Source organism: Bombus vancouverensis, chromosome 7 (assembly GCF_051014615.1).
Source record: "Bombus vancouverensis nearcticus chromosome 7, iyBomVanc1_principal, whole genome shotgun sequence".
Classification (NCBI taxonomy): Eukaryota; Metazoa; Arthropoda; class Insecta; order Hymenoptera; family Apidae; genus Bombus; species Bombus vancouverensis.
In genome coordinates, this window is record NC_134917.1 from 829,443 (window position 1) to 856,521 (window position 27,079).

A 27,079-nucleotide genomic window follows, 5' to 3' on the forward strand; every position below is an offset into this window, starting at 1 on the left:
TTACTATGATATTTATAATATACGTATGTGTTTTTAAATTAGTTTATATACTATTATTATAGAATATTCCTTAAATTAGTATTAAAATGTTGTATAACTTCTTAAATATTATATAAGTTTTTACTTACAGCTTAACAATTAATAGAATTATCTAATTAATTAATAGAATTAATAGAATAATTTAATGTACATTTCAAAAACAACAATTGCATATTAAATTGTTCACAAAATCATATGTAGAATTGAAGAAAATTATGGTAACAATAATCGTATACTGCATAATATTAATATTTAAAGATTCATGGTTCTAAAATCTCATTATAAATTCTTTTTTTTAATAGTATCTACTATCTTGGAAGAGAAGTCTAAATAGTTTAATTATATTCAAAGTGACTAGAAATGTTGCTATTTTTTTTGGGGGGGGGGCTATTAATAGATATTTCTTATTTTGGCAAGAATGATGTATTGTAAATTTGGGAAATCATGAACAAGTTTTTAAAAATTTATAATACTTATTTTTAAATAATACTTTCTAAAATTATTTACCTGTACATTAAGCAATGAAACATATATGTATGTATGTATGTATGTATGTATGTACAAAACAAATTATTGTTTGGGCTATATACATAAAAATCATCTTATAAGGGATAGGAGAAGATACAATTTTGGGAATATGGACCATAAATGGCAGTTCGCCATGAGTATGGAATGATTAATTCTCAATGCTAATGGGAGTGAGTTACCAGGAAAACCTGATGTGCAATAAAAGTATTAAAATTTAATGTAAAATAAAGGATGTAGAATACATATTACAATATAAATGTTCTCCAATTTAGTACCTCATTTACTGATCATTTCTCTAAAGTTTATAAAAGCGATCAATAATGTAACGTTATATTGATGAAAACTTAGGATGGACGGAATCCATATATTGGATTTAGGTGCTATTCAATAAGAGTAGAAAATCCAGATATTGATTAAGTTCTACGATGTAGAAACAATTTTATTTAACTTACTACGATTTGAATTAAGAAATCTTAGCTACATTATGAGATCAGTTGAGGATTTAATTACTAGTGACGTTTTAGAATGTCAAGAAAACGTAAAAGAGAATTTGGAAGTGACGTGATTTGATACATGATATCGAATGGATTTAAAATGTTGTTAAACTGATAGAGATCAATGATAATGTGGTGACAAAAAGTGCTTAATGGGCATAACATTGCAAAATAGGTGCGGAAACGTGTGTCTATCCCAGTATTCATTGGATACATATTAGTAGAGCTTACACCTTCCGTTTCCTTGTAAGATGGGCCCCAAAAGTATCTACAACATAGCATGTATGTTACTAATATGATTTTGAGCCTTCCAAAACATTGAATAAATGTATGAAATCTCTTATACAAGGAAATATTTTCGAAAACAATCGCTAATACCAACCAATATCTATTTTTGTCCAAGCACTTTATCTTGGAATGCTCCTCCAATTATCTACGATTATATTTTGCATCTAATTTAAAGGCAATTCATGAGAAGATTTTCTTCATGACAGTTTTTCCTTTACTTTTTCAACAGTTTTACACATGCAAAGATTTGCATTTATATAATAAGTGAGGTATTGACATTGTAAAAAATCACTTATTACGGATTTACTGCTCTAACGATTCACACCCAAATAAAACATATTCTTCTCTTGACAACCAAAATGGATTACCTTCTATATATTCTGGTGGTGTCTTGTCTAAAATAGTGATTACAGCAAATGAATTATATACATGCACATATTGTTTTAAACAAGTAAATGTCTTTTACATAAAGATTATTATATATTTACCAGGATGTACAGCTAAAGGCACGTATGTGGAACCCATTGCAACATTCCAACTATGAGTACCAGGACAACTTCTTACTTCTAATATCTTGCTGTGCTCTGGTAATAATTCTCGTAAATCTTTAGTCAATCTTAGCCCAAAACCTGAAAGGTGTGTATTGCCTCCAGTGAGCAAAATGTGTGAGAGACAATCATGCAATATTTCTTCCGATAAACCAGACGTTACATCTTTTATCACTTGTGGTAAACCAAGGTCGATATACATCATTTCGGGAGCAATATATAATTCTGAACCCAAGAAAACTTTCTAAAAAATGTAAATAATTATTATAACAATAAACATTGTAAAGAACTGTATGAATACATGTGTAAATTCACTAACCAGAAATTGCTTATTATCAGTATAACTTCGAACTCTAACTTTAATACATTCTTCATTCTTTTGTCCTACTCTTCTCTCTTCATTTTTGATATTGTAACTTAGTCTACACCTTTCTTTAATAGGTAATGTATCCAGATATGATATAGGAATATGATAACATCCTTTTAGATACCAATGCATAGCTTGTTTTAGATGGTATGCTACATGCCAACCACCAACAGGTAATAATCTCCAACGTTGTGGTATAACACGTCCACCAATTACAACAGCTACCGTTGTACTTAAAGCACCACTATCAACTACGACACAAGTTTCCACATCCAGCATTGCACATGCTGCTAAAGGTTTAGGAACCAGACATACTCTAGAAATTTATTTACTTTATAAAAGAATACCTTCTTACAATATAATTTTTCTATCTTACCTTGATACCTTGACTTCTTGGAACAAGTAATGCAACAATTGTTTTCTTAGCATTGGATGCATAGCTAATGGTTCACAGAACATGAGCACTGCATTGGGTTTCCTTAATGTTGAAGTTAATCTCATTTGATGAAACAAATGACCAACAAATGTTTTAAGAACAGGAAATGTTCCATCACTTAATAATGCTTCTGCTGGACTAACAAGATCAACATTTGGAATTCCAAGTACTTCAACGGTATCAGTGCAATATCCATTTATAAGTTTCTCATAAATTGGATTTGGCCTTGCATAACATGTTGGATCATTTTGATGAGTAATTAATCTCTTTTTTTCTCTATATAATTTAACAGAATTACAAAAAACACAAAATGGACCACTAGGTCTAGGGATTTTAGCAGTTGCTAATTCAGATAATTTCAATAGTTTTAACTTTTTAGCTAGTGATTTGCCATCACATTTTGGACGTGTACTACTACTTGGGACATTTTGTGTTTGTTCCAAATATGTTTCATTATTATATTTAGGTACACCAAACATTGAAAAATGTCTTCTTAATTCAAAATGTGGCTCAATAACCCATGTATACTTATTTCCAATTTCAATTACTACTTTTGCGCTAGAACCTTCAACGCAATTTCTTTGACATGTATAACCACTGCAGTGACGACATTTTGGGAAATGAACATTTTCTCCCAATGTAATTACCATATATAATCTATAGCACATTGCTTTAAAGCTGACACTAAGTAATTGTAAACACTTTATATCTGGAAATCTAAAATGTACTTTTGAAATCAATTGTAGCCACTTCATTTTCCTGGAAAGACATGAGTGAATTCTATAAATAGTTGATAGCAATAGTTTTTTAAATATACATTCATTTTTAAAATTGTGTATATTTTAATAGAGTCAATTGATGATAAATTCCTTTTATACAAAGAAATTTTATGTGATAATTATGAACTTTGCGGAAGTGTCATCTTATTTACAGTCTTACATTGCAAATTCATAATAGCACAAACTTTTATTCACTTTGCATGTGAGTTATTAAACTTCAATGTATTTTTCACATAAACTTAATCTCAAACTTACCACAAGTAATCAGTATCTGAAGCTTTCCTCAAATATTTGCACGTATTACCGATAGCAATAATATCAGGTACATCACAATATAATAAGATTTTTACCCAAATTTCTTCAGGGAAGATCGAAGGATCCATAATTGTTAATAAAAGTTATACAAAAGATATAATAATTAATAGTTACTAATACAAGATTGCAGACACTCCCCACAAACAGTGAATACGTGAGTCAAGTTCAAGGTTACAATGGTGAAAATAGTGAATCAATATGTTATCGACGGATGATACTTCAATAAGAATTACTACAATGATAATAATAAAGCCAGCAATAAACATTACTTATTAAAGATGTTATCACAAATATTTACAAGGGAGATTTCATATTTAATGAATTTTTAATCTCATGATCTATAAGTTTGCTGCTGTTCGCTATCTTAGCATAGAAAAATGGAGTAGAATGAAAAGCAAGACTTTTAAAATGTCTGAATATACATGATACTCTGTTTATAACTTTGTAATTATATAAAAATAGCAATAGCTATATATAGGACATAAGGGTATTTTATTTCCAATCCCATATATAAAGCACTTCATCTGTGGTAAAGGTATCATATTTTTGGAGATAATTTGTATTGTGATTTTGTTAAATATCTGAGATCAGTGGTACAGCTATATTTATTCGAAAGATATTTTTATTATAAAAAACCTGTTATATATACATACATATATATATATATATATGTATATATATAACAAGCATTATATATACAATAGTATCAAAAATTACGATTCAATACAGGATTTGTAAAACAACAGTGTACCTTTTTTATACCTAAATTAGTAATACTCGTGTGATTAATACTGGATAGTACTTTTATAAAGTAATTGTTTTACATGAAGTTAAGAAGCTGATAGGAGTGTCTTTATGTAGGGATTTTCGTGAGATAGAACTTCTCTTTTAAATGTTGAAATTTTATCTTCCAGTTCCGCATCAGATAATGATTTGTCTAAATTCCTGCATTTACTAATAAATTCTGCAATAAGAACTTCAGCTTCCTGTAACGTTATTAAAGATTAGATTATATCAGCAATATTTAAGATTTTTATATGTTTCTAACAAAAATATGATTACCTTTATAATATCTTGTTTTTTTTGTGGATTATCAGAACCTTCAAAAACTGAGTCTTGGTAATCTTCAAGCTCTGCTTGTTTACGCTTAGCAAACTAAATGAAATATTCGTTTTCTTATCATTAATATGGCAAAATTAAAATTTAGAAATATAAATCAAGACATGTTTTACCTCTATAACATCTTGTGGGAAATTAGCCATTTTAGCGACATGTATGCCAAAACTTTGATCACATATACCAGGTTTTACTTTATATAATAAAGTTAATTTATTATCGTCTACAAGGGCTGTAACGTGTTGATTTTTAACGGCAGATACTTCTTCTTCTAATTTAGTTATTTCATGAAAATGTGTCGCAAAAAGACAGTAGCATTTGATTTCTTTTGCTAAATATCTGCAAAAAATGTTATTGTTATAAATTATACAGAAAAATAAAAATTTGTGATAAAATCAGAAGATTGTTCATATATTACTCGGCGATTGACCATGCTATACCGCAACCTTCATAAGTAGAAGTTCCTCTGCCTAATTCGTCAATTAACACGAGGGAATTACAAGTTGCTGTCTATCGAAATCGTATAAAATATAAATGTATACATATTATTCAATATTTAATGCTATAAATATCATCAATTTACTTTTAATATAGCAGCAGTTTCTATCATTTCCATCATAAATGTAGAAAGCCCTTTTAATTGAGAATCATCAGCTCCTACACGGGCTAATATACAATCCAATAATGATATTCTTGCTTGATCGCAAGGAACAAAGCTTCCAATATGTGCCATTAAAGCACTGACACCAGCAGATCTTATATAGGTGCTTTTACCTCCCATATTTGGACCAGTTATGATGCGAAAATGACATTCGCCTATAATTTTAGTAATTATTATATTCTACATTTATCAAAATAATATATGAGACAATATTTTTAAAAATTACCTCTTTTAAAACTGATATCATTAGCTATAAAATCTACTCCTTCTTGAATTTCCAAACATGGATGTCGAACTTGAGTAAGATTAAACTCACCAGCTTCTGTAGGTAGCATTTCAGGACGTACATATGGTTTATTAGCACTTACAGCAACAGAAGCAAAAGCAGTAAGTACATCAAGAGATGCCAATACATTTCCAATAGCTTTTATTGTACTACTGTAACCGGCTGTCCAAGAGATAGTAATACAATGATATAAAAGTGTATTTGTTTTATTGTCTAATTGCATTTTAGTTAATTTTTTGCAAAGTTTTAGTTATATACGCGTGTATATATATATATATATATATATATATATATATATATAATATATAATATATAAAATACCTGCAATTTCAATTATTTCTGTAACAACCTTTTTTTGTTCCACTGTATATTTATCTCTAGCAACAATGTATTCATCATTTAAATCATTTAATTTATTGCTTCGAAATCGTACACCGCTTTTATTAGAATCCAGAATAATATACTGTTTCTTATTTCTTAGTACTTTTTCTTCTTTCAATGTTACACGAAAATAATATCCAAGCTGTTGATTTGATTCTAGTTTTAGAGTTTTTCCAGCTTCGATTGAAAGATCATTAGCAACTTTACCCAATTGAGATTGTAATTTCGCTTCCACTTCATCCATAGTATTTTTTAATTCTAATATCAATATGTATAAATTTATACGTAAAAAACATATTTACATGTATAGCACAATGAAATGAAAGATTGTATAAGTACCTTTCAATTCATCATCAAATTCGGCTCGTACTAAGAAATCTCCTTTTTCGGCGGAATCTAAATCAATTGTTTGTTCAACCATTTGTTGAAATTTGTCCATGTCTGTAATAAGTTCACTCAAAGGATCACTGAACATTGTTTTTAAGGCTATTACGTTTATATTAGAAAGCTGTTCTAATAATCTAGGCAAATGTGATATACACATGTAAATCCTAAAATAAAACCAATATAAATATATATAGTTATATTATATACTGTAAATACATTATTTACTTATAAAGGTCTTGTAAAGTTGATTTTTTTCTGGCCAATTTTTTTGCAAGCACTTGCAAATCTGGTATGCGTCTTAAATGATCTTCACTAAGATTAGTCCGTAATTCATTATCATTCACTAGTGTTTCAACAATATCATGTCTTTCTTTTATAAGACATAAATCTTTTAAAGGTTGTCTAATCCATTGTGCAAGCAATCTATGACCTTGTGAAGTCCTACATTTATCCAAAATGCCCAAAATACTTGTAGGTGCGTTTCCATTTAAAATAGAGGAGGTATCAACACGTGATTCGATATTAAGTGCTTTTATAGCAGCTGAATCTAGCTTTAAATAACGTGACTCCTTTATTTGGTCTATAGCAAATTGATTTAAATTTCCTTCATCTGATGTTAACTAGTAGAAAATTATCAAATTAAATTAAAATATTTTGTCTTTATTAATATAATATACTTACATCTAAATATTTAATAAGCGCAGAAGTAGCTGACATAGCAAAGCTTAAATTGATTTCAGGTAAAGACTGTACATTTTGTTGTTGACCTTTCTTGAATTTTATTAAAGTATTTAAATCTTGTATAACTGATTCACTAGAAAATTCACTTCTTTTTCTTGTAGTAACCATTACATTATTTCGTTCCATGACCTAAAAGATGGAAGAAAGGAAAAAAACAAATAAATGTTCCATTCATATCATTAAGATTTTTAGTTCAACCGTTTTATACGAAAGAGATGTCTTATCTGTTTACTTGTTTAAGAGTTTGGAATTCATAGCTGCCTTCACCTTGAATTAATAAACATTCTTTGGGAGCGAGTGTGACAACCATTGATTCCAAATTGGAAAATGATTCATTGTCTTGAAATTCACAAACAGAAAATGAAGTTGCTGTAGTATCTACACAGCTTAAGCCAACAATCTAAAAAAATGATAAAGTATATATATATATATATATATATATATATATATATACACACAATATTATGATATAATATAATATAATATAACAATATATATAATAAAACTACTTATAAAAACTTTTCAACAAAAAGTTTATCGCATGGTTATTTACTACTACTCACTCTAGATTTTGCCTCCATTCCTAATTTCACTGCTATGACATGTACACTAACAGCAACATCGTTATTGCCAAACAGTGTATCTTCAAATTGTGTTAAATTTCCAGGAGAACCTTTATATTCTAATACCCAATTTTGATTTTTTGCTGATCCTTGATTAACATAAACTTCTACTCTGTATTGTTTTACTAACAGTAGATCACGTATAAAAGATTCAAAATGATTTTTGTTAAGAATAACACCCTCGGTTTTATATGGATCTGTATTGTACAGAAATTTTTTTAGATAAGTACATAATAAATTAGTAAAAGTATAGAATAAACAGAATAAAGGTTTATTAATAATTCTTAATAGTAATACAGTTAAATAAATATTTTAAAGTTGAATTTCAGAACTTACCAGCTCCTATCATCTTACAAACTGACGTAGTTTTAAAAACTTCTTGTGCAGCAAATAAAGCATCATTACCATGTAATGTGTAATAATCTGATCTATTAAAAAATCGTATAGTGGTATTAAGTTTCTGAAATCAATCAGTATTTGATTACATACATATATTTTAAATTTAAAATCTGAGGATTAATAATATAATGGTATATAATATATTATAATGAGACTACCTATCCAGAATTATATCATATGATATTATCTTTAGATATATTCTTGACCTATTTTTATAACTTACTCATTTTCATGACTGATATACGTTCCTAAAGTAACACAAATTTGTAAATATTATAACTCTGCAGAGACACAAAATTAAAAAATAAAGTTAATTTTTGGAAATTGTTGCGCATATGAACGTTTAACATGAAAATTGTAATTATTACCAAATCATAATTATTACACTTGTTTTCAAGAAAATGAAGAATCTCGTTACATATCTGTAGGTCAATGTCTATCTAGGGTCAAAATGTCATGAATTGATATTAATGTAATACGTATGAGTTCAAGGAAATCTGATATATTGTGGAAAAGATGTATCAATTTAACGTATTACATTAATATGACATCATTGAATAATTATATATACATTTAATTTTTTATTATCTTTAAAATATATTTAAAAGTTTTGAAAATATTAGTTTAATAAAATATTAATATAAAATTATATACTAATTTAATAACGAATAATATGAAAATAATATAGATATCACTAATAGTTCATACAGAAGATCAAAATATCATATACAAATATGTTAGTATAATATGAAATTTAAAAATAATTTGTGAATAAAAAAATTAAGAAAATTTGCTAATGGCATTATCTTGGAAGCATTATTTTTATTGTGATAAAAGATCAAAGTTCATGTTCCAGGAAGGTCAGTAATATATGGCGTATGTAAGTAGGCCATTAAAAACATTATGAACTATTTCAATTCCTTATATTCAATTGTTTAAGCAATATCTTGTTAAATACATTATTATATGAGTATAAGAAACTTTTATACTAAATATGTAGTATAAAATAAAGGGAATTGTATTTCTTTCAAATAATGCTACAACATATAAATACAATGAAAGATACACCTATCTTAGAATTAAAAATAGAACATTTGTCTCATTGATGTATCTCACTAATCATTTTAATCTGTCACCTTGAAGTTCTACCTATTATGAAATAGGAATAAATTACCATATTGCAACAAGGATGTTATACATTGAGGATGACATCATTGATGATACATCAAATCAAATTTGCAGCTGTTAGTGGAAACTATTTATGTAATTATTATCAGGAAATTAAAGAAATATATTTATATATCTATGAGAAACATAAGTAAATATAATGAAATAAAATATTATATATTTATAAAATTATTAATATAGCAACAGCTTCTTTTTCCTTTAATTACAATTCATGAAGTAGTTTATTATAAATTTTCATAAATATAATAAAGTATATAATACAAGCTTCTCAAAATTATTTCATATTAAACATTTGAATTAAAATACGTATGTATGGTATCTTGAATAAAAATTAAATGGATCTTTCTAGCTAATACAAAACATATATTAGAAACTGTTTGTCTGCTTTTCTCTTCTGTTACTGTGAATTATTAGTTGTGATAAGAATGTATGTATATAACTGGGATAAATGCACAGAAAATATTATCACCATGTAAGAATGAAAGAGAATGTTTTCAAAGAAGTGATGAAGAAGGGGGAGCTAACATAAATGGAATTGCTCCAACTTGCATATAGTACATATCAACATATACTGCCACTGAGATCATCTCAATCGTCAATTCTTAAGTGGATTTTGATCTTTCACCACATGGTAATTAAATTTATAATTTTAACTTAATAACAGATACAGAATACTAATTTTATCGTACATATAATATTTCTTTAAGTGTTATTTTTGTTCCTTAACGAATAATATGTAAAATATATTTTATAATAATATAAAAATTTATTTACATGCGTTTTTCATAAAAAATAGCTAAAACAATTTTATATTTTCAGAGATCAAATTAGTAACATGGTGGCACAAAGTATTGTCATTTTATCTTTATTAATAACATACGCATTATGTGCACCAACTGGATGCATAGAATCTTGTATTTCTTATGTTAAACAATATCAAACACAAACTTCTGGTGGTTTGTCACAAACCGCGTCACATTTACAAGGCCTTGACTATTCAAAACCTGGCACATGGTCTGAACATAATGACTATGATATAGACAATGGACATGGAAAAGTGCATGAAGAACGTGGTCAATATGTCACAGGTCCCAAAACAGTAAGATATTACAGGAAAAATTCTTCTTCTTCTTACAGTACAGGATATCCTAATGGTGAAATATTATCAGATTTTGAATATCAGAATAATAGACATGGTATACATTTACCCAATACTCAAGAAGTTTTTAATTCTCACAACACTTACAATCAAATGGGTAATTCTGAATCAGTTGCACAACATAAGTATAATAAAATACAGAGTCAACAACACACTCGATCATCATACACTAAAGGTGAAAGACTTGAAGATCTTGGAGAATACAGTGGAAGATCACAAGTGATTCCGCAAAGTACATCTAACTTGCATACACAAAGTTTACAAGAACCTTATCATTTTAATGGACAGCATGGAAATTGGAGTACAGTAGATTCTTATAAAACTGATGGAGGACGTGGTCATGTATTTGAAGAAGAAGGTCAATATGTATCAGGACCTCAAAAGGTTCGTTACTATAAAAGGAATTATACTTCTAGTTACAGTTCATCTGATGGGATTCCTATTCCTAAAATCACAAAAATTGGAATGCACGATATACACCAGAAACTAGAGAAAATCGAAAAAGAAATAGGGCAAGAATTCAAACATATTTCTACAGCAGAGGCTGTGGGATCCACCAACATTGGACAGGCACATATTAGTTCTCATGATTTGTCTATTGATAACATGCATAATATAAACAATAATAATTATAGAAGACAACATAACCACAGGAATAGTTTACCTATGACACATAATGAAGAACAGCATTCCTCAGACATTAGAAATGAACATTTACCTTATAGGAATCCTTACCAAAATACTTATGGTACAAACAGCTACAGTACATATGAAAGGCACGAAGAATATGCACAAAAACTTCAACCAACTAGTCAACTTATTAATCCAACATCAGGATATACTAGTGTACTCAATACTGGAAACAGTGGTTATAATAGGAATATATATAGTGGATCAACTTCACAACAGCAAACAGATAATTATCAGCAGGCAGAAATGTTAGATGCACATCAATCTAGACAAATCGCACAGACCCAAACGTTTCTTGACAATTTGAGAAACAATGCACAAAGTCAAAGTAGCGGGATCCAATCAGGCATGCAAGGTGTATCTCACTACAAAGAACATTGGAATGCTAGTCATACAAAAGAAGTATCCATACCACAGCATACCACAGACATTTCACATATGAACCAGCACAGTCTCCAATATAATAATAATCAGTATGACAACAGACATAATTTACATCAAGGAATACAACAACAAGATAGTTATTTACATCAATTTAAAGAAGGTGGCTTTACCCGTGGTAAAAAAATGTTAGACAAATTAATATCTGGTGTAGATACTGTGGACTGCGATTACAATTCACAATATACACAAAGTACCTCTCAATATTCAAGAAAATATAAGCGCCATGCAAAGTATGGTAAACAAGATGAAGTGCAACAAACACAAAATAAATACATCAATGATGATCTTACTCAACAAACTTCTGGAAAGCTTGAGTTTGGTCAAGATTCGCAACAATCTTATCAACCTTGGAAACCTCAGAGTGACAATCAACAATTACAGGATTTTACACAGAAGACAGGGGAATCTGATTATCTCACTCAACAAACCTCAGGAAAACTTGAGTTTGGTCAGGATTCGCAACAATCTTATCAACCTTGGAAACCACAGGGTGCTGATCAACAATTAGAGGATTTTACACAGAAGACAGGGGAATCTGATGATCTCACTCAACAGACTTCTGGAAAACTTGAGTTTGGTCAGGATTCGCAACAATCTTATCAACCTTGGAAACCACAGGGTGCCGATCAACAATTAGGAGATTTTACACAGAAGACAGGGGAATCTGATGATCTCACTCAACAGACTTCTGGAAAACTTGAGTTTGGTCAGGATTCGCAACAATCTTATCAACCTTGGAAACCACAGGCTGCCGATCAACAATTAGGAGATTTTACACAGAAAACAGGAGAATCTGATGATCTTACTCAACAGACTTCTGGAAAACTTGAGTTTGGTCAGGATTCGCACCAATCTTATCAACCCTGGAAACGATACAGTGTCAATCATCACACAGAAAATCTTACACAAAAAGCAGGAAGATCTGATGACTTTACTCAACAAACTTCTGGAAAACTTAAATTAGACCAGGAATCACAACAATCAAATAAACCTTGGAATCTACACAATACAATTCAACAATTAGAAGATCTTATTCAAAAAACAAAGGAATCTGATGACCTTACACAGCAAACTCCTGGAAATACAGAATTTGATCAAGAATTACAAAAATCAGATAAACCATGGAATATATACAGTACAATCCAACAATTAGAAGACTTTATTCAAAAAACTAGGGAATCTAATGACTTCATTCAACAAACATTTGGAAATGTGGAATTTGGCCAGGAAACACAAAAATCAGACAAATCATTGAATATATACAGTACAATCCACCAGTTAGAAGACCTTATACAAAAAACCACGGAATCTGATGATTTCACTCAACAAACATCTGGAAAACTTGAATTTAGTCAAGAATCACAACAGTCTCAAAAAACGTGGAACCTACATGATACTATTCAACAATTGGAAGATCTTATTAAAAAAACAAGGGAATCTAATGACCCTACCTTACAATCATCTGAAAAAGTCGAATTTGACCAAAACTCACAGCAACCTCATGATTCTTGGAAACCACAGAGTGCAAGTCAACAATTAGAAGATTTTACACAGAAAACAGGGAAATTTGATGTTTTTACTCAACAAACTTCTGGACAACTTGAGTTTGGACAGGATTCACAACAATCTTTTCAATCTTGGAAGCCAGAAAGCGCAAGCCAACAATTAGGAGATTTTACACAGAAGACAGGGGAATCTGATGATCTCACTCAACAAACTTCTGGAAAACTTGAGTTTGGTCAGGATTCGCAACAATCTTTTCAACCTTGGAAGCCAGAGAGAGCAAGTCAACAATTAGGAGATTTTGCACAGAAAACAGGGGAATCTGATGATCTCATTCATCAAACCTCAGGAAAACTTGAGTTTGGTCAGGATTCTCAACAATATTTTCAACCTTGGAAGCCAGAGAGCACAAGCCAACAATTAGGAGATTTTACACAGAAAAGAGGGGAATCTGATGATCTTATTCAACAATCATCTGGAAAAGTCGAATTTGGCCAAAACTCACAGCAATCTCATCAATCTTGGAAACCACAGGTTGCCGATCAACAATTAGGAGATTTTACACAGAAAACAGGAGAATCCGATGATTTTACTCAACAAACCTCTGGAAAACTTGAGTTTGGTCAGGATTCGCAACAATCTTATCAACCTTGGAAACCACAGGGTGCCGATCAACAATTAGGAGATTTTACACAGAAAACAGGAGAATCCGATGATCTTACTCAACAGACTTCTGGAAAACTTGAGTTTGATCAGGATTCGCAACAATCTTATCTACCTTGGAAACCACAGGGTGCCGATCAACAATTAGAGGATTTTACACAGAAGACAGGGGAATCTGATGATCTCACTCAACAGACTTCTGGAAAACTTGAGTTTGGTCAGGATTCGCAACAATCTTATCAACCCTGGAAACCACAGGGTGCCGATCAACAATTAGGAGATTTTACGCAGAAAACGGGGGAATTTGATAATCTCGCTCAACAGACTTCTGGAAAACTTGAGTTTGGTCCGGATTCGCAACAATCTTATCAACCCTGGAAACCACAGGGTGCCGATCAACAATTAGGAGATTTTACACAGAAAACAGGAGAATCCGATGATTTCACTCAACAAACCTCTGGAAAACTTGAGTTTGGTCAGGATTCGCAACAATCTTATCAACCTTGGAAACCACAGGCTGCCGATCAACAATTAGGAGATTTTACACAGAAAACGGGGGAATTTGATGATCTCACTCAACAGACATCTGGAAATCTTGAGTTTGGTCAGGAATCAGAGCAATCCTTTCCAACCTGGCATCCTAATGTGAGGGATCAGAAGTGGGGTCATTTGACTCAACAAACTAGCGCACAACCAGAAGATGATTTGCCGAAGCCTGCAGAAAAACCTAAACCAAGATCGAGATATTCAAGGCGTTGGTCAACAGTTAATACACAGGTATCAAATCAAGATATGTATAATATTAATAATCAGAATAATTTGAACCTTAATGCTGGAGATACAGATGCGCCAAATATTTATGAATTACCTCCACAAGTGAATGTAGAAGGTGATAAAGATAATATTAGGAGACAAAGTACCAGAGGGGATCAAGGACAAGATAAAGATGTTTCTAAGAAGTTAAGTCAACAAGCTGGAAGTAGTGGATATGATGTTGAAGGAGGAAATGTAGACCAAGTAAATTGGTTACACAAATCGAATGATGCAACTGTAGGCTTGCAATGGCATTATACATATCATCCAAGCGATCAAAGACAATTCGTACAACAAACAGATCAGAAGAATAAGGAAGATTTGCAGCAGCGATCAATACAAACACAATTTTCTAATTTACAACAAAATCCAAAGCAAGAAGAACAAATTAAATATATAGTTGATAATTCAGATCAGCAGGAATCACATTGGCAACCTCAAAACTATGCAAATGAACAAGGAATTAAATCTGTGAGAAAACCATTTCGTTATATTCAGCTTGAAAATAAATTGATGTCTGATCAACAAAAAAGAGAAAATGAAAATTTACAGAAGCATGTAGAAACTGCTTCATCTGAACCTAAGCTGCAGCCAAGAATTTTGGAAGTTTATGGGGGTGGACAATATGATCCGACACATAGCGGAGATATATATTCTGGAGTGACAATAAACCCTAGTGCTACACTACCATCTACAAGTAATACGGATCCATGGGATATTCGAGAAAAACCAGAAATAATGGTAACAACAACAGAATTGACAATGCCACCATTACCTGTAGAACCTTTAAATACAAATGATACTAATGAACCACCACGTCCATCGTCTCTTTGGACAAGAATTGGCCACAAAATTACAACTACTTTTGATAAAGCTAAAGAAAAGGCTAGAAATATTTTTGGATGAACATAACTTTCAATTTGTTTAATTAACATTTATTTATATATAATTTTTAGTAATATAGGTTCTTGATATAAGCTTTTAATATATGTAAGATTTACTAAATAAAATTTATTTATCAGTGTTATAATGTACTATTATTATTGGAATTGTTAATTTAATAATTTCAAGAAGCTGATGTAGTATTATAAAAAATTCACTGTTATAAGGTTATTATATATATTCTATATTGTTATTTAAATAAATGAATCTATTTTTTAAATTCTATTTTTTATTGCTTTTATAATTATCGTAAAACTGTTATTTTTAATAATATAAAGATAAGTACTAATGCAGATGCAATGTATTATGTTTACTTACTTCTGGTAGATTTTTAAAAAATCTAACAAAACTCTGTTGACTTGGTGGATCTACAATATATTTTATACATGATTATTTACAAATTAATGAAAAAATAATTTAAGAAATTATACTGTTACACTAACCCATATTAAATTGTTGATTTGGTTGGACAGCCATGGTTTTATATAGAGCAAGTTATTAGTATTTACGGTTTAAGTAAGAAATAGCTAATAATATAAAATAAATACTGTAGGATTTCGTGAAAATATTTTGGAAAAGATTTTAGTAAAATACTCACTAAACATCTATATTTTAACGTATTCCCGCAAAAATGAGTAACACCATATACTACCAACCTATAGATTGCACACTGTAGATTATTCAGTTATCATTGCTCTCTAATTTTATTGGTCAACTAAATCTACCAATGCTTGAAGATTTGTATGTACATCCCATCTTTATGGTTATACAGCTAATGCAATATGTCCTGAGTGATAAATCATTAATTTTGTAATAGTGTAAAAGTTGTGCAATGTATAATGAAAAATTAACTATACAAATTGTTAATTGAATTTTTCGTTTTGTATTTATTTTACATAAAATCAACAGAGTAATTATTAAATCAAGTACATATATAGTTATATATTACTCAATATTCTACTTTAATTATTTGGTAAGTTATAATTATATATATAATATATATGTATACACACACACACGCGCGCGCGCGCGCACACACACACACACACACATCTACATGAAAAATATACATATGTCGAGTATTTTAAATTTAAATCCTTAAATTCTTGATGAATGCTAAAAGCAGATTATGATTCTATAAATCTTATTGACTGTTCTTTTCATCAATGTACAAGCATATTATTCATTTGATTTTTGAAACAATTAAATTTAATATTTGTCAAAAATATCATTTTATACGTACTTTTTAAAAAAATAATATTAACTCGCATACATGTATATCGAAATTATTAAATTACTTCATAAACTAACATTGTATAATTTGCAATAAAAAATTACCTTGAATAATCATCTGGTTTTGTAAATAAAAGTTAAGAATTTATTAAAGTTTTATGTAGTATTTTATTAGCATTTGATAGTGCCATAGAAAAAAATTATAGCGAATAACTTGATAACCGGCAAAGAACAATTAGTTTAATGAGTAATCGTAATATAAAAAAAAAACTTAAAAAAGCTTTGATTCTGATAATATCGTTTATTGCCTCGTATTATCCGAATATGTACATAAAAGATACTTCACATTTCTTATGCTGGATAACGCGCAACCTAACGAGCAACGATAAATATCAATCATCATACATTTATCCCCACCATACTTATTGCGTATACCATCCTACATACAATTCACTTTGCGAGCTGCTTCATTCGCCAACACATAGTGAATTGCGTGTCTTCATATTTGGAGAAGGACCGACATTCTCGAGGAAAATAATTTATTTTTAGTGATTTATTTGAGAGTTCCATTATTTAATGATTTCCACATTTGAAAAATATAGTTACAACTATTGTTTGTTTGCTTTTTTCGAATTTATATTTGCTAAATTAGTGGACAACGTCTAAAGAACGAAACATTTCTTCTTTATAATATATTTTAATTATACAACTAATTGAAATGAAAATTACTAACAAAATGAAACGTAAAGAAATGTAAAATATAGATATCACTGTCACGTCCCGCGGCCCGCACGATCCGTAGCGCGAAAGTAAAATTGTAATTTCTTTCAAATCAAGGTAATTCAAAACGTTTATTTGAAACCGTGTTTACAGTATTTGAGGTGAAAGGCAGTTAACGCCGCTAAAAGCTATATTTTGCGAAAAATTTATCTAACTGTTTTTATATTTACCTAACTATGTTTTTATAACAATGTCAAGACAGTTTAAAGCTGTAAACAAAGTCGGCAGTTTGAACAAACGTTCAGGATCTTCCCAAACATTTTCAAAAGAACGATCCCGACGTTTTTTCATCTCCGATAAATATAAATAAATGTAGCGACTCATAGAAGTCAATAATAATTAATTACCGTTCTTCAACCGAATAATTACCATTCGTCTACCGGAGGGTTAGTTATCATTTTTTTCTATCGAAGAGTTAATTACCATCTGTTAACCGAAGAGGTTACATCCGTCAGTCTGTCAGTTAGTAATCATCATTTTGTCAACCGAAGAATCATCATTTTTGTCAATCGAAGAATCATCATTTTGTCAATCGAAGAATTTCCATTTTGTTAACCGAAAAGTTTTACATTCGTCAGTCTGTCAGTCAATTGTCAATATCGAAATCGAGCAAGACTTGAATAAATCGTTACATATTGTTAATTTATTTTCGAACAACTTTAATCCTCTCCCGTGCCAGTATTCCCGCACATAGCAGGTTAGCCGAAAGTGGAACTTATTGCCAGTTGCTTTAAACGCTAGTTAACGTTATCCGTTTCGTATTGTCACGTTCAAGCAAACGCGGCAATTAAATAGAAAGTAACAATCACTATTCATAAATTTAGAATAATATTTTCAACGGCTGTCTATAAGAAACTTATTTCGTCTTCATTTTTCATTCTGTACATAATTCATGGAAGGTAAAGTTTTTAATATATATTCTGTTTAAAAAGTTTTTAGGATTTAAAGTGATAATGGAGAACAGTGCTGACATACTAATGCCGGGTCAACGGATTCGTCCACCAAGCAACAATCAAATAGCGGTGCGGCTCTTGGAAGAACTTTACGGTTTGAAAACATCGAGTATAATCGAATTAAATGGGTATGATGACAGAAACTATCATGTAATTTGTGAAGAATCGTATACGAATTCTCATATTACGACTATCAGTCATCATGGCTATACTTTGAAAATTATCAACTCTTTGGATTCACAGAAAACACATGTGATTGACGCACAAACTGAAATGTTGATATTTCTAAACCAACAAGGTATTAACTGCCCTTTGCCGGTAAAAAATATAAATGGACTATATTATGCTGTGGTCACGTTGAATGTCGATGAATGCACTGACAAGTATGCCGTGAGGCTGTTGGTTTATCAGCCTGGTGAACTGTTGTACCGTATTCCAATTACTGAAGAATTGTTCCGAAACGTAGGCAATTTCACGGCTAAACTTACTAATGCTCTGATAAACTTCGTCCATCCAGCTTTCGTCGGCCACAAGACTTTGTGGATGTTGAATTCTGTGCCAGAGTTACGTCAATTTACTTATGCTCTGAAGAATGTATTTGAAAGGGAGTTGGCGCATCAGGTGATACGAGTCTTCGAGAAGGATGTGCTTCTGGTCAAATCGGAGCTCCAGCATGGTATAATTCATGGCGACTTGAACGAACAGAATTTCATAATGGATTGCAATGGCAGAGAAATAGCTGCCGTGATCGATTTTGGTGATGCGCACTGGACATGTCTCATTTTCGAGTTAGCTATCGCGCTGTGTTACATGATTTTGCAAGCTGGCGACGTGGCGATGGGTAAACACGTCATCGAAGGTTACCAGGAATTTAGGAAGCTGACAGATATCGAGAAGAAAATTTTGAAAGTTACTGTTTGCGCGAGAATTTGTCAGAGTTTGGTTATGGGCGCTTACAGTCATCTTCACGATCCGCAAAACGAATATCTGCTTACCACGCAGAAATCGGGATGGGCTTTGTTGAAGAAACTTTGGCCTCTTCCAGAGGACGAAGTTCTTCGAAACTGGGGCCTGATGAACTGAATTCTATTGTTTAATCTACTGTGACTGTCAATTTGTTGGCCATAATTACTGTGTTCTTTTAAATCTATTGTCAATTATAGAATAAGCAATAAACATAACTTTATATCACAATAGAATATTGAATTCATTAAGAAATGAAGTAAGATATTGTGCAGTGATATATCCTCTGGTTTTATTCGTATTTAGGCAGTTACATATTTACATAGATATAATGAATAATAATGCTCTTCGTATAATAGCGTGGAATCACTTTACATAACTAGATCGTGGTATATACAAAAATTCAGGTATTAGAAATCAATTTATGCGAAATCGAGTGTTATTGGTAGATAATATTAAAGAAACGCATACTTCTCGTGATTAATTGGATCGAATAGCAATTACCGTGGACTTAAATCCTAACTGAATATCCATCGAAATATATCGGCAATGTACAGAATTTATTTATAAATATACTGCAGGACAATATATTTCTATTTTGCATAATACACTTATATCTGCGCTTAAGGTGGTGAAATCATTTTTATTCACGTGTGCTTTCATATTACTTATGTAGCTTGTAATATATATATATAATATAAATATTATATATATTATATATATATTATATAATTATATATATATTATGTAATATATATATTATATTATATATTACACACACACATATATATATATTATATTTTTTATCTCGATTTCAATAATATACTAATTTATTTATATCTCATTTCATTAACATCAGTTCGTTTTGGCAAACTGTCTAGCTGTGTTGAGGCAAATTCGTTGATAGCGAAAATCTGTTCACAATATCGTAGGAATCAAAGTTAAAGTAAACACAAAATTATTTTAAAAAAGGGATAGTATCGAATTGTTTGATACGAGGAACGAATTGAATCATATCTTCGTTAAGAATTTATACGTATCGAATAAAAAAGAATTAAAGAAATTGCAAAAACCAGATTATCGTGATCTAATTACACAAGTAAATGCGACCATCTTTACAATCGAGCGATCGGAGACATAAATGTAAGTTTCTTTTGAGCCGTTTGGATGTAACAGTGGAACGTCATGTTAACGAATTTTCGCCAGAGGTTATTAACAAAATAGTATATTACAGTACCTATATATTTTATTGCTTAGAATCTATTGGCTTATGTACGCCTCGCGAGGCGCTTATAGGCGCATAATAATTCATTTATAACTTATGTCGTTAGTAACTTTTATACTTCATCATTCGTTAACTTAACATCTCCCATTTAATAATTTATATCGTGTATCGTCGAACCTAGAAGTAACGTTGTAATAAATATACTCCTGTGTTAAAACATTAACAAAACGCGTGTAACACACCTCTATTCGGAAGGGTACAGCGGAATGTGTGTGAAGACTCTTTGGGGTGTAAGAAATGGAAATGAATTCCTCGATTCTCGCTAACGTCCGATGAGAATGGTGAACTTTACGAAATTAATATAGAAGAAATATGTAGCATTTTCTCAGTCTTCGATAAAAATGATGATGACGAGAACCGCGCGCGTTTTCGAAACGTTGAACCGAGACAGAGATCGATCGTGCGTTATCGAAGAAATACGAGTACATGTAAAAAAATAAAGCCTCGAAGAATTAATCTTTTTGTGCTACCCTTTACAGTGCAATCGAGATTACTATTTCCGTTCACCCCTCCCCACCCATATGTAACATTTCCATCTAAAATTTGAACAGCTTTATAAAGCTCGTCTTTCGTAACATCAATGATAGACGAATTTTTTGACGACGTACCGTTTCACGACAACGACACGTCACGTCGTAGTAGCTCTTTCCAGGATACTATTATCTTCCCTAGTACTCCGCTTTTATTGAACTTTAACAATATAATTTCTTAACTTTTTGGACGAATGCCGAGATTCCTTCGTTCTTCCGAGGGGTATGAGCGTGCGCAATTAGGAGTCGTGCCAAACTACACGTGATACACGTCCGAAAATTATAGCTTTAATTAGCACACAATTAGGAATTAGATTCTTAGTGGGCGCAACAAGAATCTGGTGTTCAGACGCGAACACGATTTGCCCTAGGGCACGGAGAAAGGATGGGGAACATTTATCAGCGGAAGTAAATTTGGTCGATACCGTTTCTTCAATATGTCTTACATATTTTGCAGCTGTCTGTCTATGTTCGTAGATTCAAATGTAATCTTTTATTCTTACATTCTTTCAGCAGACAAGCGTTTCAGGGAGCGTTTTGACAAACGTTTGCGAAGATTAACCTTCGATTTGTTGCCACGACTGACATTCTCCTCGCGCGCACCTCTCATTACATCAATTTTTACCTAGAGCATTTCTTTTCATATCAACAATTGCTATCGATTATTTGAGTCTAGCGACATGATTGACAGCACTGCTTCTGATAAAGGGGCACCCTGCACATATTCATTGTCTTCACTCTGCTACATAGTTGTGAATGGTCTTTGCAGTCATCTGAAAAAAAAAAGAAAACAGTAGTTATTTATATTTATTATTATACGATTTATCCATAGGCGAATCCTAGGTTTTTAAGTATATTTTACCAGGTGTTTGAGGACATGGTGGACCTCTACAGGTTTTCATGACAGGAGGCCGTGGAATGTCTCTGCATGCATTACCGGCTGGTTTCTTTGTGCCATACCAAACACACTGTAAGATTCTGTACTTGATACCATCTTCTTCGCATGACGCTGTACACTATGAATAATGAAATCATCAATTCTAAACCATCAATATTATATACATATATATATATATATATATATATATATATAACCTATATATATATAACCTATATATATATATATATATATGTCGGAGCGGACATTAGAATTAGGGTTAGGGGCGTGAAACGAATCTTCGTTTCGGTTACACGTTGTCGTTATGCAATAGAGAAGACATTGACTAGTGCAAATACGATTATTATAGAGCCGGACAAGTAACCGTGGTAGTTAGGCACTCGAGAAACTAATGACAATGATCCTAGGTTCAATAACGAATCCGCGGTCGACGGGATGATAGATGAACGTACTCACAAAATCTAAGTCGGATGCGTGATATTCACTGGTCGTAAAGGGTTACTCCTTTCATCAGTGAGATCGCGAACGAGAATGCCTTTCCCATCCCGATGATGCCACAGAGGAAAACTATAATGGGGTGTGTCTAAGGACACGAGATCATCGGATTCGTCGAGGAAAGCCTTCGTTTAGGAAGTAAGGGAAATTGACGTTGCTGCTAATTGGTCAATCTCCATATCGGTGGTTAGAAAAAGATGCTAGCCGCCCTCGAGGGAAAGTTGCTAGTGGGAGACGCCGCTCGTTGAAAAATATGTCTCCCCTATCTTCCCGTAGTTGGGACAAAGACTGTTTGTCTGTTTGAAGGACTTTAGTTAACTAAACCTTAAGATTTATAACGGGCCCTCGAGCTAGCCGAACATGTACTGCGGAGACGCATCGACATCTGGCAATCATCTTACTCGAAGAATAGGGTCTGCGTGTGGCGAGCCACGGGACAGAAACCGTTGGAATGTTTACTGTCGCGTGTCGCCACGAATATTTCTTTTAAGGAGAGCTATAGAATTACTCCATACCTTTGTTAAACAAAGCGTTCATCCCGTAACCGCGGCTACGTTCGGCGACTGACTGTCGCCTCGAGCCCAAGCTCATTATCACAACTCTCGAACAATTACAATCGGATTGAATAACTACAATTGTTCAATTACAGACTCCGGTGTTCTTTCATCTCCGACATATATATATAGGTTATTATACTATTATTATATATTAAACAAATGAATGATAATTAATATTTAATACCTCAGACCACTCTCCAACTCTCCAGACACCTTTGCAGGCGTCATTATAACACTCTTGTCTCTGAAGAGGTCTAGTAGTATCGTCACATTTGTTAGGATCAAGTAATGTAATATTTTGTTGTCCATTTTCAATATCGTCGACCAAACGACAAGTGACATCGCGTCTCTGCATCGCAGTTTTCCAATTAAAGCACCTAGATGTTTCACACGGAGTCCACTCGGTCATGTGCCATTGTGGACATTTACCAAACCCGCATGGTCTGACTTTTTGAGGCACCGGATGTCCAGCGTCTTCGCATAATGTCGCCCCTATGACTGTTCGAGGTGGTGTACGAGTTGTGTTCCCAATCGGTTTCGCTGCGCGAACTGTACACTGGGCTCCTCGCATCTTGGTGCAAAAAAAAAAATTGCAATTTAATGTTTATAATTTATTTCCTGGTTAAGAATCGGCTTTTCCAAGTTACCTGAAATCCACTTCCTCCACAGGTTTGGGAGCACTTCGACCAATCTGTCGTTACCCATTCGAAAACCAGATCCTCTGTAGTATCTGTACATTTTATATATTTGAAATAAAAACAGTACAATTTGTATACCGTTATTTTATCATTTTAGAGAAATAAATTTTATTTACCTAAAATACCAAGAGACGTGATCGTAGAATCGACGGTGGCATTTGGTCCAGCAAAGGTGCTAGTTGCAATATCCAAAGATTTGTTCGTTTTCTGTATTTCTTCACTAGTCGAATGTTCTTGAAAATCCGTCGTATCCTCCGACGAATTGTTACTATCTTCTCGATTCCGTGACAAGTTTTTGATATTCTTTTCCATTTCCTCAGATCCCCGATCTTCCGTTAATGCCAGCTCAATCAAATCATCTTCCAAATCTCTCGTTGTTGCTGCTTGAATACCATCGTTAACCGTGTCATTCTCAACGTAGACTTTCCGTTTCTTCATTTCTTCCTCAAAAATGTCCCCGTAATCTGTTGTCTTATTCAAAATTTCTGTCTTCTCGTCGTCAGTGTTTGGCTTTTTTGAAACTAAGTCTGTTTCTTTAAGCGACATCGTAGGAGAAAAACTTTCATCTTCAGAACTGTCATCATTTTTTCGATCGATCTCTTTATCATGAGATTCCCCGAACTTATGTGTGCTGTGCTTTGAGTCTGGAATATAGTATACCTCCAAACCAATGTTGTCCGAGCGAGTCACCAAGTTTACAGATTCTTTATTTTGATTTTTAGGTGTAGAACTCCAATGATTCTTAACTTCAGATGTATCGTGCCATTGTCTTTTGACGTTTTTTAGAGATTCTTCGATATAATCTATACCAGACTTCGTAGGTGCGACAACTGACTGTTGTGAGTCACCTTTGCTCACAACAGGAGTGATTTTCACTGGATCGCTGTGCCGCAATCCAAACATAGACTCGTCTAAATCATATGGATCAACGTCGATGAATATCCTTTCTTCATCTGGCCCAAAAGTCTCGTCTGGGATAGCGGTATTACGGTATAGGGTGTCCAAGTTGTCTTCCACATCTTGGTATCTCAAACCAGGATTCCTCTCAGGCATAGTACGCTTTGTTGCAACTACTTCTTTTCTTACGTCATCGATGAACGTCACTGGAGCTGTTCTGTGAGCTCTTTCCACAGAGCTCTCACTTTGAAACGGCCAATATTCCTATTGGAATATTCATTACAGATTTTATGTGACACATTAATGTATCTAGAAAACCGTTGAGAACATAACGGTGTGATTTTAAACGAAAAATATAATTTTGTTAGGTAAAACCAAAGAAGATGGTTCCAGAAAGTATACTAATCCTGATTTTACAGTCGCCCACATCGTCTCACCTTTAATGTCGATATAAAGTAAGTTAAGTGCGGCACGAGAGTAGAGGCACTTGAACTGGAGGGTGCAGTCGATTCCACGGATTCGTGGTATCCTGGCTGATATATTAGACCATAAATATCCACCACCATATAAAGTTATTCCCATGTATAGGAAGCATAAGGATAAAGAATCATCGACGAGAAATTAATTTATCATGCGGTTATTTATAAATTAAGAAAGTAATATAATATAATAGGTAATAGAAGAGAAGTTTAATTTAAATCTCCTCTTCGAAGTCTTTACCTGGTTCAACGAAGTTACAGTGTGTTCCTTGTGTATCATCGTGGAGTCTGGTGGTGTTGGGCTAGTTTTTTGTTTTTTTTGATGTGGCTTTCTTGTCGGTTTGCTAGGTACCGCTCGTTCATGACTTAGATCTTCACTGTCGATGGGAACAAATCGGTTTCCATACGCAGCTATTAGAAGATCGATTTAAATTATTCAAAATCTTCAGGATACAATGTACAGGATGGAACTGTTAATTAACAAATCAAGATGCAAATCGTTATAAATAAATGATTCGTACCTGCTCGATCAGTGTAGAGACTTTCTCCTGAATTAGCTGGTGCCGAGTCCAAATTAGCGTTTCGTTGTCGATGGACGGAATTGCTCAATCGTAAATATTCTTCGCTGCTAATCTGTTCTTTCGAACGAAATTTTACAATCAGGTGCGTTTCCGCGTGAGAATTTCCCGCTGTAACACAAGAATCAACGTTATGCTTTGCTTTTTACAATTTTATTGATTCAGCTATTTACCTATACACGCATAAACGCCAGCGTCAGAGGATGTTATATCATTAATTTTCAATGCGCCCTTCCTACTAATCTTGTATTTCCTCGATTTTCTCAGCTCTTTATTATCTTTGGTCCATGCGATCTGTGCTCTAAAAATGTTTCAATTTTGATATCAATGTTATGTAGGTGCGTCTTTATTAGACTATGTTATCTTTTTATTGAATTACGGTAGAAACTCACTTATCAAATTTTCTAACCGGACAACGAATCTTGATGGAAGATGTGCCTTGGAAAACCTTCGCGACACCGCCGATTTTCAAATCTACCTTCGCGTTCAAATCCGTTTGATTGTATGTCGTATTTTGACTGGTAATTATAGGCAGGGAGCCTGCATCCATATCATGACAAGCTCTAGTGTTGCAAGGTTTTTCCGTGGATGGTTTTTGAGACGGGCATTCGCGGTCCTCTCGACTCTGTTTACGCCCCTGGGCCATTATTTGCTCGCAGGTCACTTTGCGTTTCTTTACACCTCCTCCACAGGTTTTCGAGCACTGAAATCACCATTCACTATCTTTAATCCTTTTTTCAAGAATAATTCTTATTCTAATTCTTATTACTGTCTCTGATATCGAATTAAATTTCACTTAATCACGAGCAAGTAGTTAAACTATAAATGTAATTAAAACGATGGAACGTATACTGAATATTATACAGAGTACTAAACTTTAGATATTTTATAGTATCGTATATTTTGTGTATCCTGTGTATTTTTGTATTTTCAAATGTCTTAT

The 27,079-nt window shown here is 32.3% G+C and overlaps 5 protein-coding genes across 11 annotated transcripts in view; 2 read left to right on the top strand and 3 right to left on the bottom strand.

Moving 5' to 3' along the window:
• Positions 1–439: 439 nt before the first annotated feature.
• On the bottom strand, positions 440–3,953 carry LOC117158240 (uncharacterized). Its single transcript, XM_033336912.2, has 6 exons — positions 3,735–3,953; positions 2,641–3,459; positions 2,217–2,580; positions 1,838–2,141; positions 1,444–1,744; positions 440–1,329 (listed from the first exon to the last, which is right to left on the bottom strand). The coding sequence occupies exons 1-5, from the start codon at positions 3,860–3,862 to the stop codon at positions 1,653–1,655; spliced, it is 1,707 nt and encodes a 568-aa protein (XP_033192803.1). The 5' UTR covers positions 3,863–3,953; the 3' UTR covers positions 440–1,329; positions 1,444–1,652.
• Positions 3,954–4,269: 316 nt separating this feature from the next.
• On the bottom strand, positions 4,270–16,470 carry spel1 (DNA mismatch repair protein spel1). Of its 4 annotated transcripts, XM_033336907.2 has the most exons (16): positions 16,389–16,470; positions 16,234–16,317; positions 16,109–16,158; positions 8,326–8,449; positions 7,930–8,186; positions 7,599–7,766; positions 7,307–7,495; positions 6,851–7,245; positions 6,578–6,789; positions 6,179–6,496; positions 5,798–6,019; positions 5,494–5,726; positions 5,329–5,420; positions 5,027–5,249; positions 4,857–4,949; positions 4,270–4,780 (listed from the first exon to the last, which is right to left on the bottom strand). In XM_033336907.2, exons 2-16 carry the CDS (start codon positions 16,265–16,267, stop codon positions 4,625–4,627), a joined length of 2,766 nt encoding a protein of 921 aa, XP_033192798.1. In that variant the 5' UTR covers positions 16,268–16,317; positions 16,389–16,470; the 3' UTR covers positions 4,270–4,624. The 4 variants fall into 4 exon arrangements, with proteins under 4 accessions (XP_033192798.1, XP_033192797.1, XP_033192800.1 ...); XM_033336906.2 differs by having other exon boundaries at positions 16,234–16,457; XM_033336909.2 differs by lacking the exon at positions 16,389–16,470 and having other exon boundaries at positions 8,326–8,417; positions 16,234–16,314.
• Positions 10,048–16,010, top strand: LOC117158236 (uncharacterized). The gene is made up of 2 exons (XM_033336902.2): positions 10,048–10,207; positions 10,396–16,010. Exon 2 carries the CDS (start codon positions 10,412–10,414, stop codon positions 15,752–15,754), a length of 5,343 nt encoding a protein of 1,780 aa, XP_033192793.2. The 5' UTR covers positions 10,048–10,207; positions 10,396–10,411; the 3' UTR covers positions 15,755–16,010.
• Positions 16,471–16,559: 89 nt separating the features above from the next.
• On the top strand, positions 16,560–19,955 carry LOC117158241 (hydroxylysine kinase). Of its 2 annotated transcripts, none has more exons than XM_033336913.2 (2): positions 16,560–16,763; positions 18,736–19,955. In XM_033336913.2, exon 2 carries the CDS (start codon positions 18,757–18,759, stop codon positions 19,837–19,839), a length of 1,083 nt encoding a protein of 360 aa, XP_033192804.1. In that variant the 5' UTR covers positions 16,560–16,763; positions 18,736–18,756; the 3' UTR covers positions 19,840–19,955. The 2 variants fall into 2 exon arrangements, with proteins under 2 accessions (XP_033192804.1, XP_076476189.1); XM_076620074.1 differs by lacking the exon at positions 16,560–16,763 and adding an exon at positions 17,252–17,860.
• A 31-nt stretch (positions 19,956–19,986) lies between these two features.
• Positions 19,987–27,079, bottom strand: part of nolo (ADAMTS-like no long nerve cord) — a 280,796-nt gene continuing 273,703 nt past the window's right edge. For 2 of the 3 annotated variants that reach the window (XM_033336905.2, XM_076620071.1), the window contains 10 exons: positions 26,529–26,839; positions 26,310–26,437; positions 26,080–26,247; positions 25,800–25,969; positions 25,517–25,612; positions 24,299–25,343; positions 24,132–24,214; positions 23,669–24,055; positions 22,397–22,550; positions 19,987–22,307 (listed from right to left, as the gene is read on the bottom strand). In XM_033336905.2, coding sequence (XP_033192796.1) covers positions 22,207–22,307; positions 22,397–22,550; positions 23,669–24,055; positions 24,132–24,214; positions 24,299–25,343; positions 25,517–25,612; positions 25,800–25,969; positions 26,080–26,247; positions 26,310–26,437; positions 26,529–26,839 — 2,643 coding nt within the window. In that variant the 3' untranslated portion in view covers positions 19,987–22,206. The remainder of the gene's footprint in view (positions 22,308–22,396; positions 22,551–23,668; positions 24,056–24,131; positions 24,215–24,298; positions 25,344–25,516; positions 25,613–25,799; positions 25,970–26,079; positions 26,248–26,309; positions 26,438–26,528; positions 26,840–27,079) is intronic. The other variant, XM_076620070.1, reaches the window with a different exon arrangement.

Coding starts and splice junctions, on each gene's coding strand:
- LOC117158240 (XM_033336912.2), bottom strand. CDS start 3,862: ATGGATCCTTCGATCTTCCCTGAAGAAATTTGGGTAAAAATCTTATTA. Junction 2,142..2,216: donor CTGATAATAAGCAATTTCTG/GTTAGTGAATTT, acceptor TACATTTTTTAG/AAAGTTTTCTTGGGTTCAGA. Junction 1,745..1,837: donor GCCTTTAGCTGTACATCCTG/GTAAATATATAA, acceptor TCACTATTTTAG/ACAAGACACCACCAGAATAT.
- LOC117158236 (XM_033336902.2), top strand. CDS start 10,412: ATGGTGGCACAAAGTATTGTCATTTTATCTTTATTAATAACATACGCA.
- spel1 (XM_033336907.2), bottom strand. CDS start 16,267: ATGGCTGTCCAACCAAATCAACAATTTAATATGG. Junction 6,790..6,850: donor ACTTTACAAGACCTTTATAA/GTAAATAATGTA, acceptor GTTTTATTTTAG/GATTTACATGTGTATATCAC. Junction 5,727..5,797: donor TGATATCAGTTTTAAAAGAG/GTAATTTTTAAA, acceptor CTAAAATTATAG/GCGAATGTCATTTTCGCATC.
- LOC117158241 (XM_033336913.2), top strand. CDS start 18,757: ATGGAGAACAGTGCTGACATACTAATGCCGGGTCAACGGATTCGTCCA.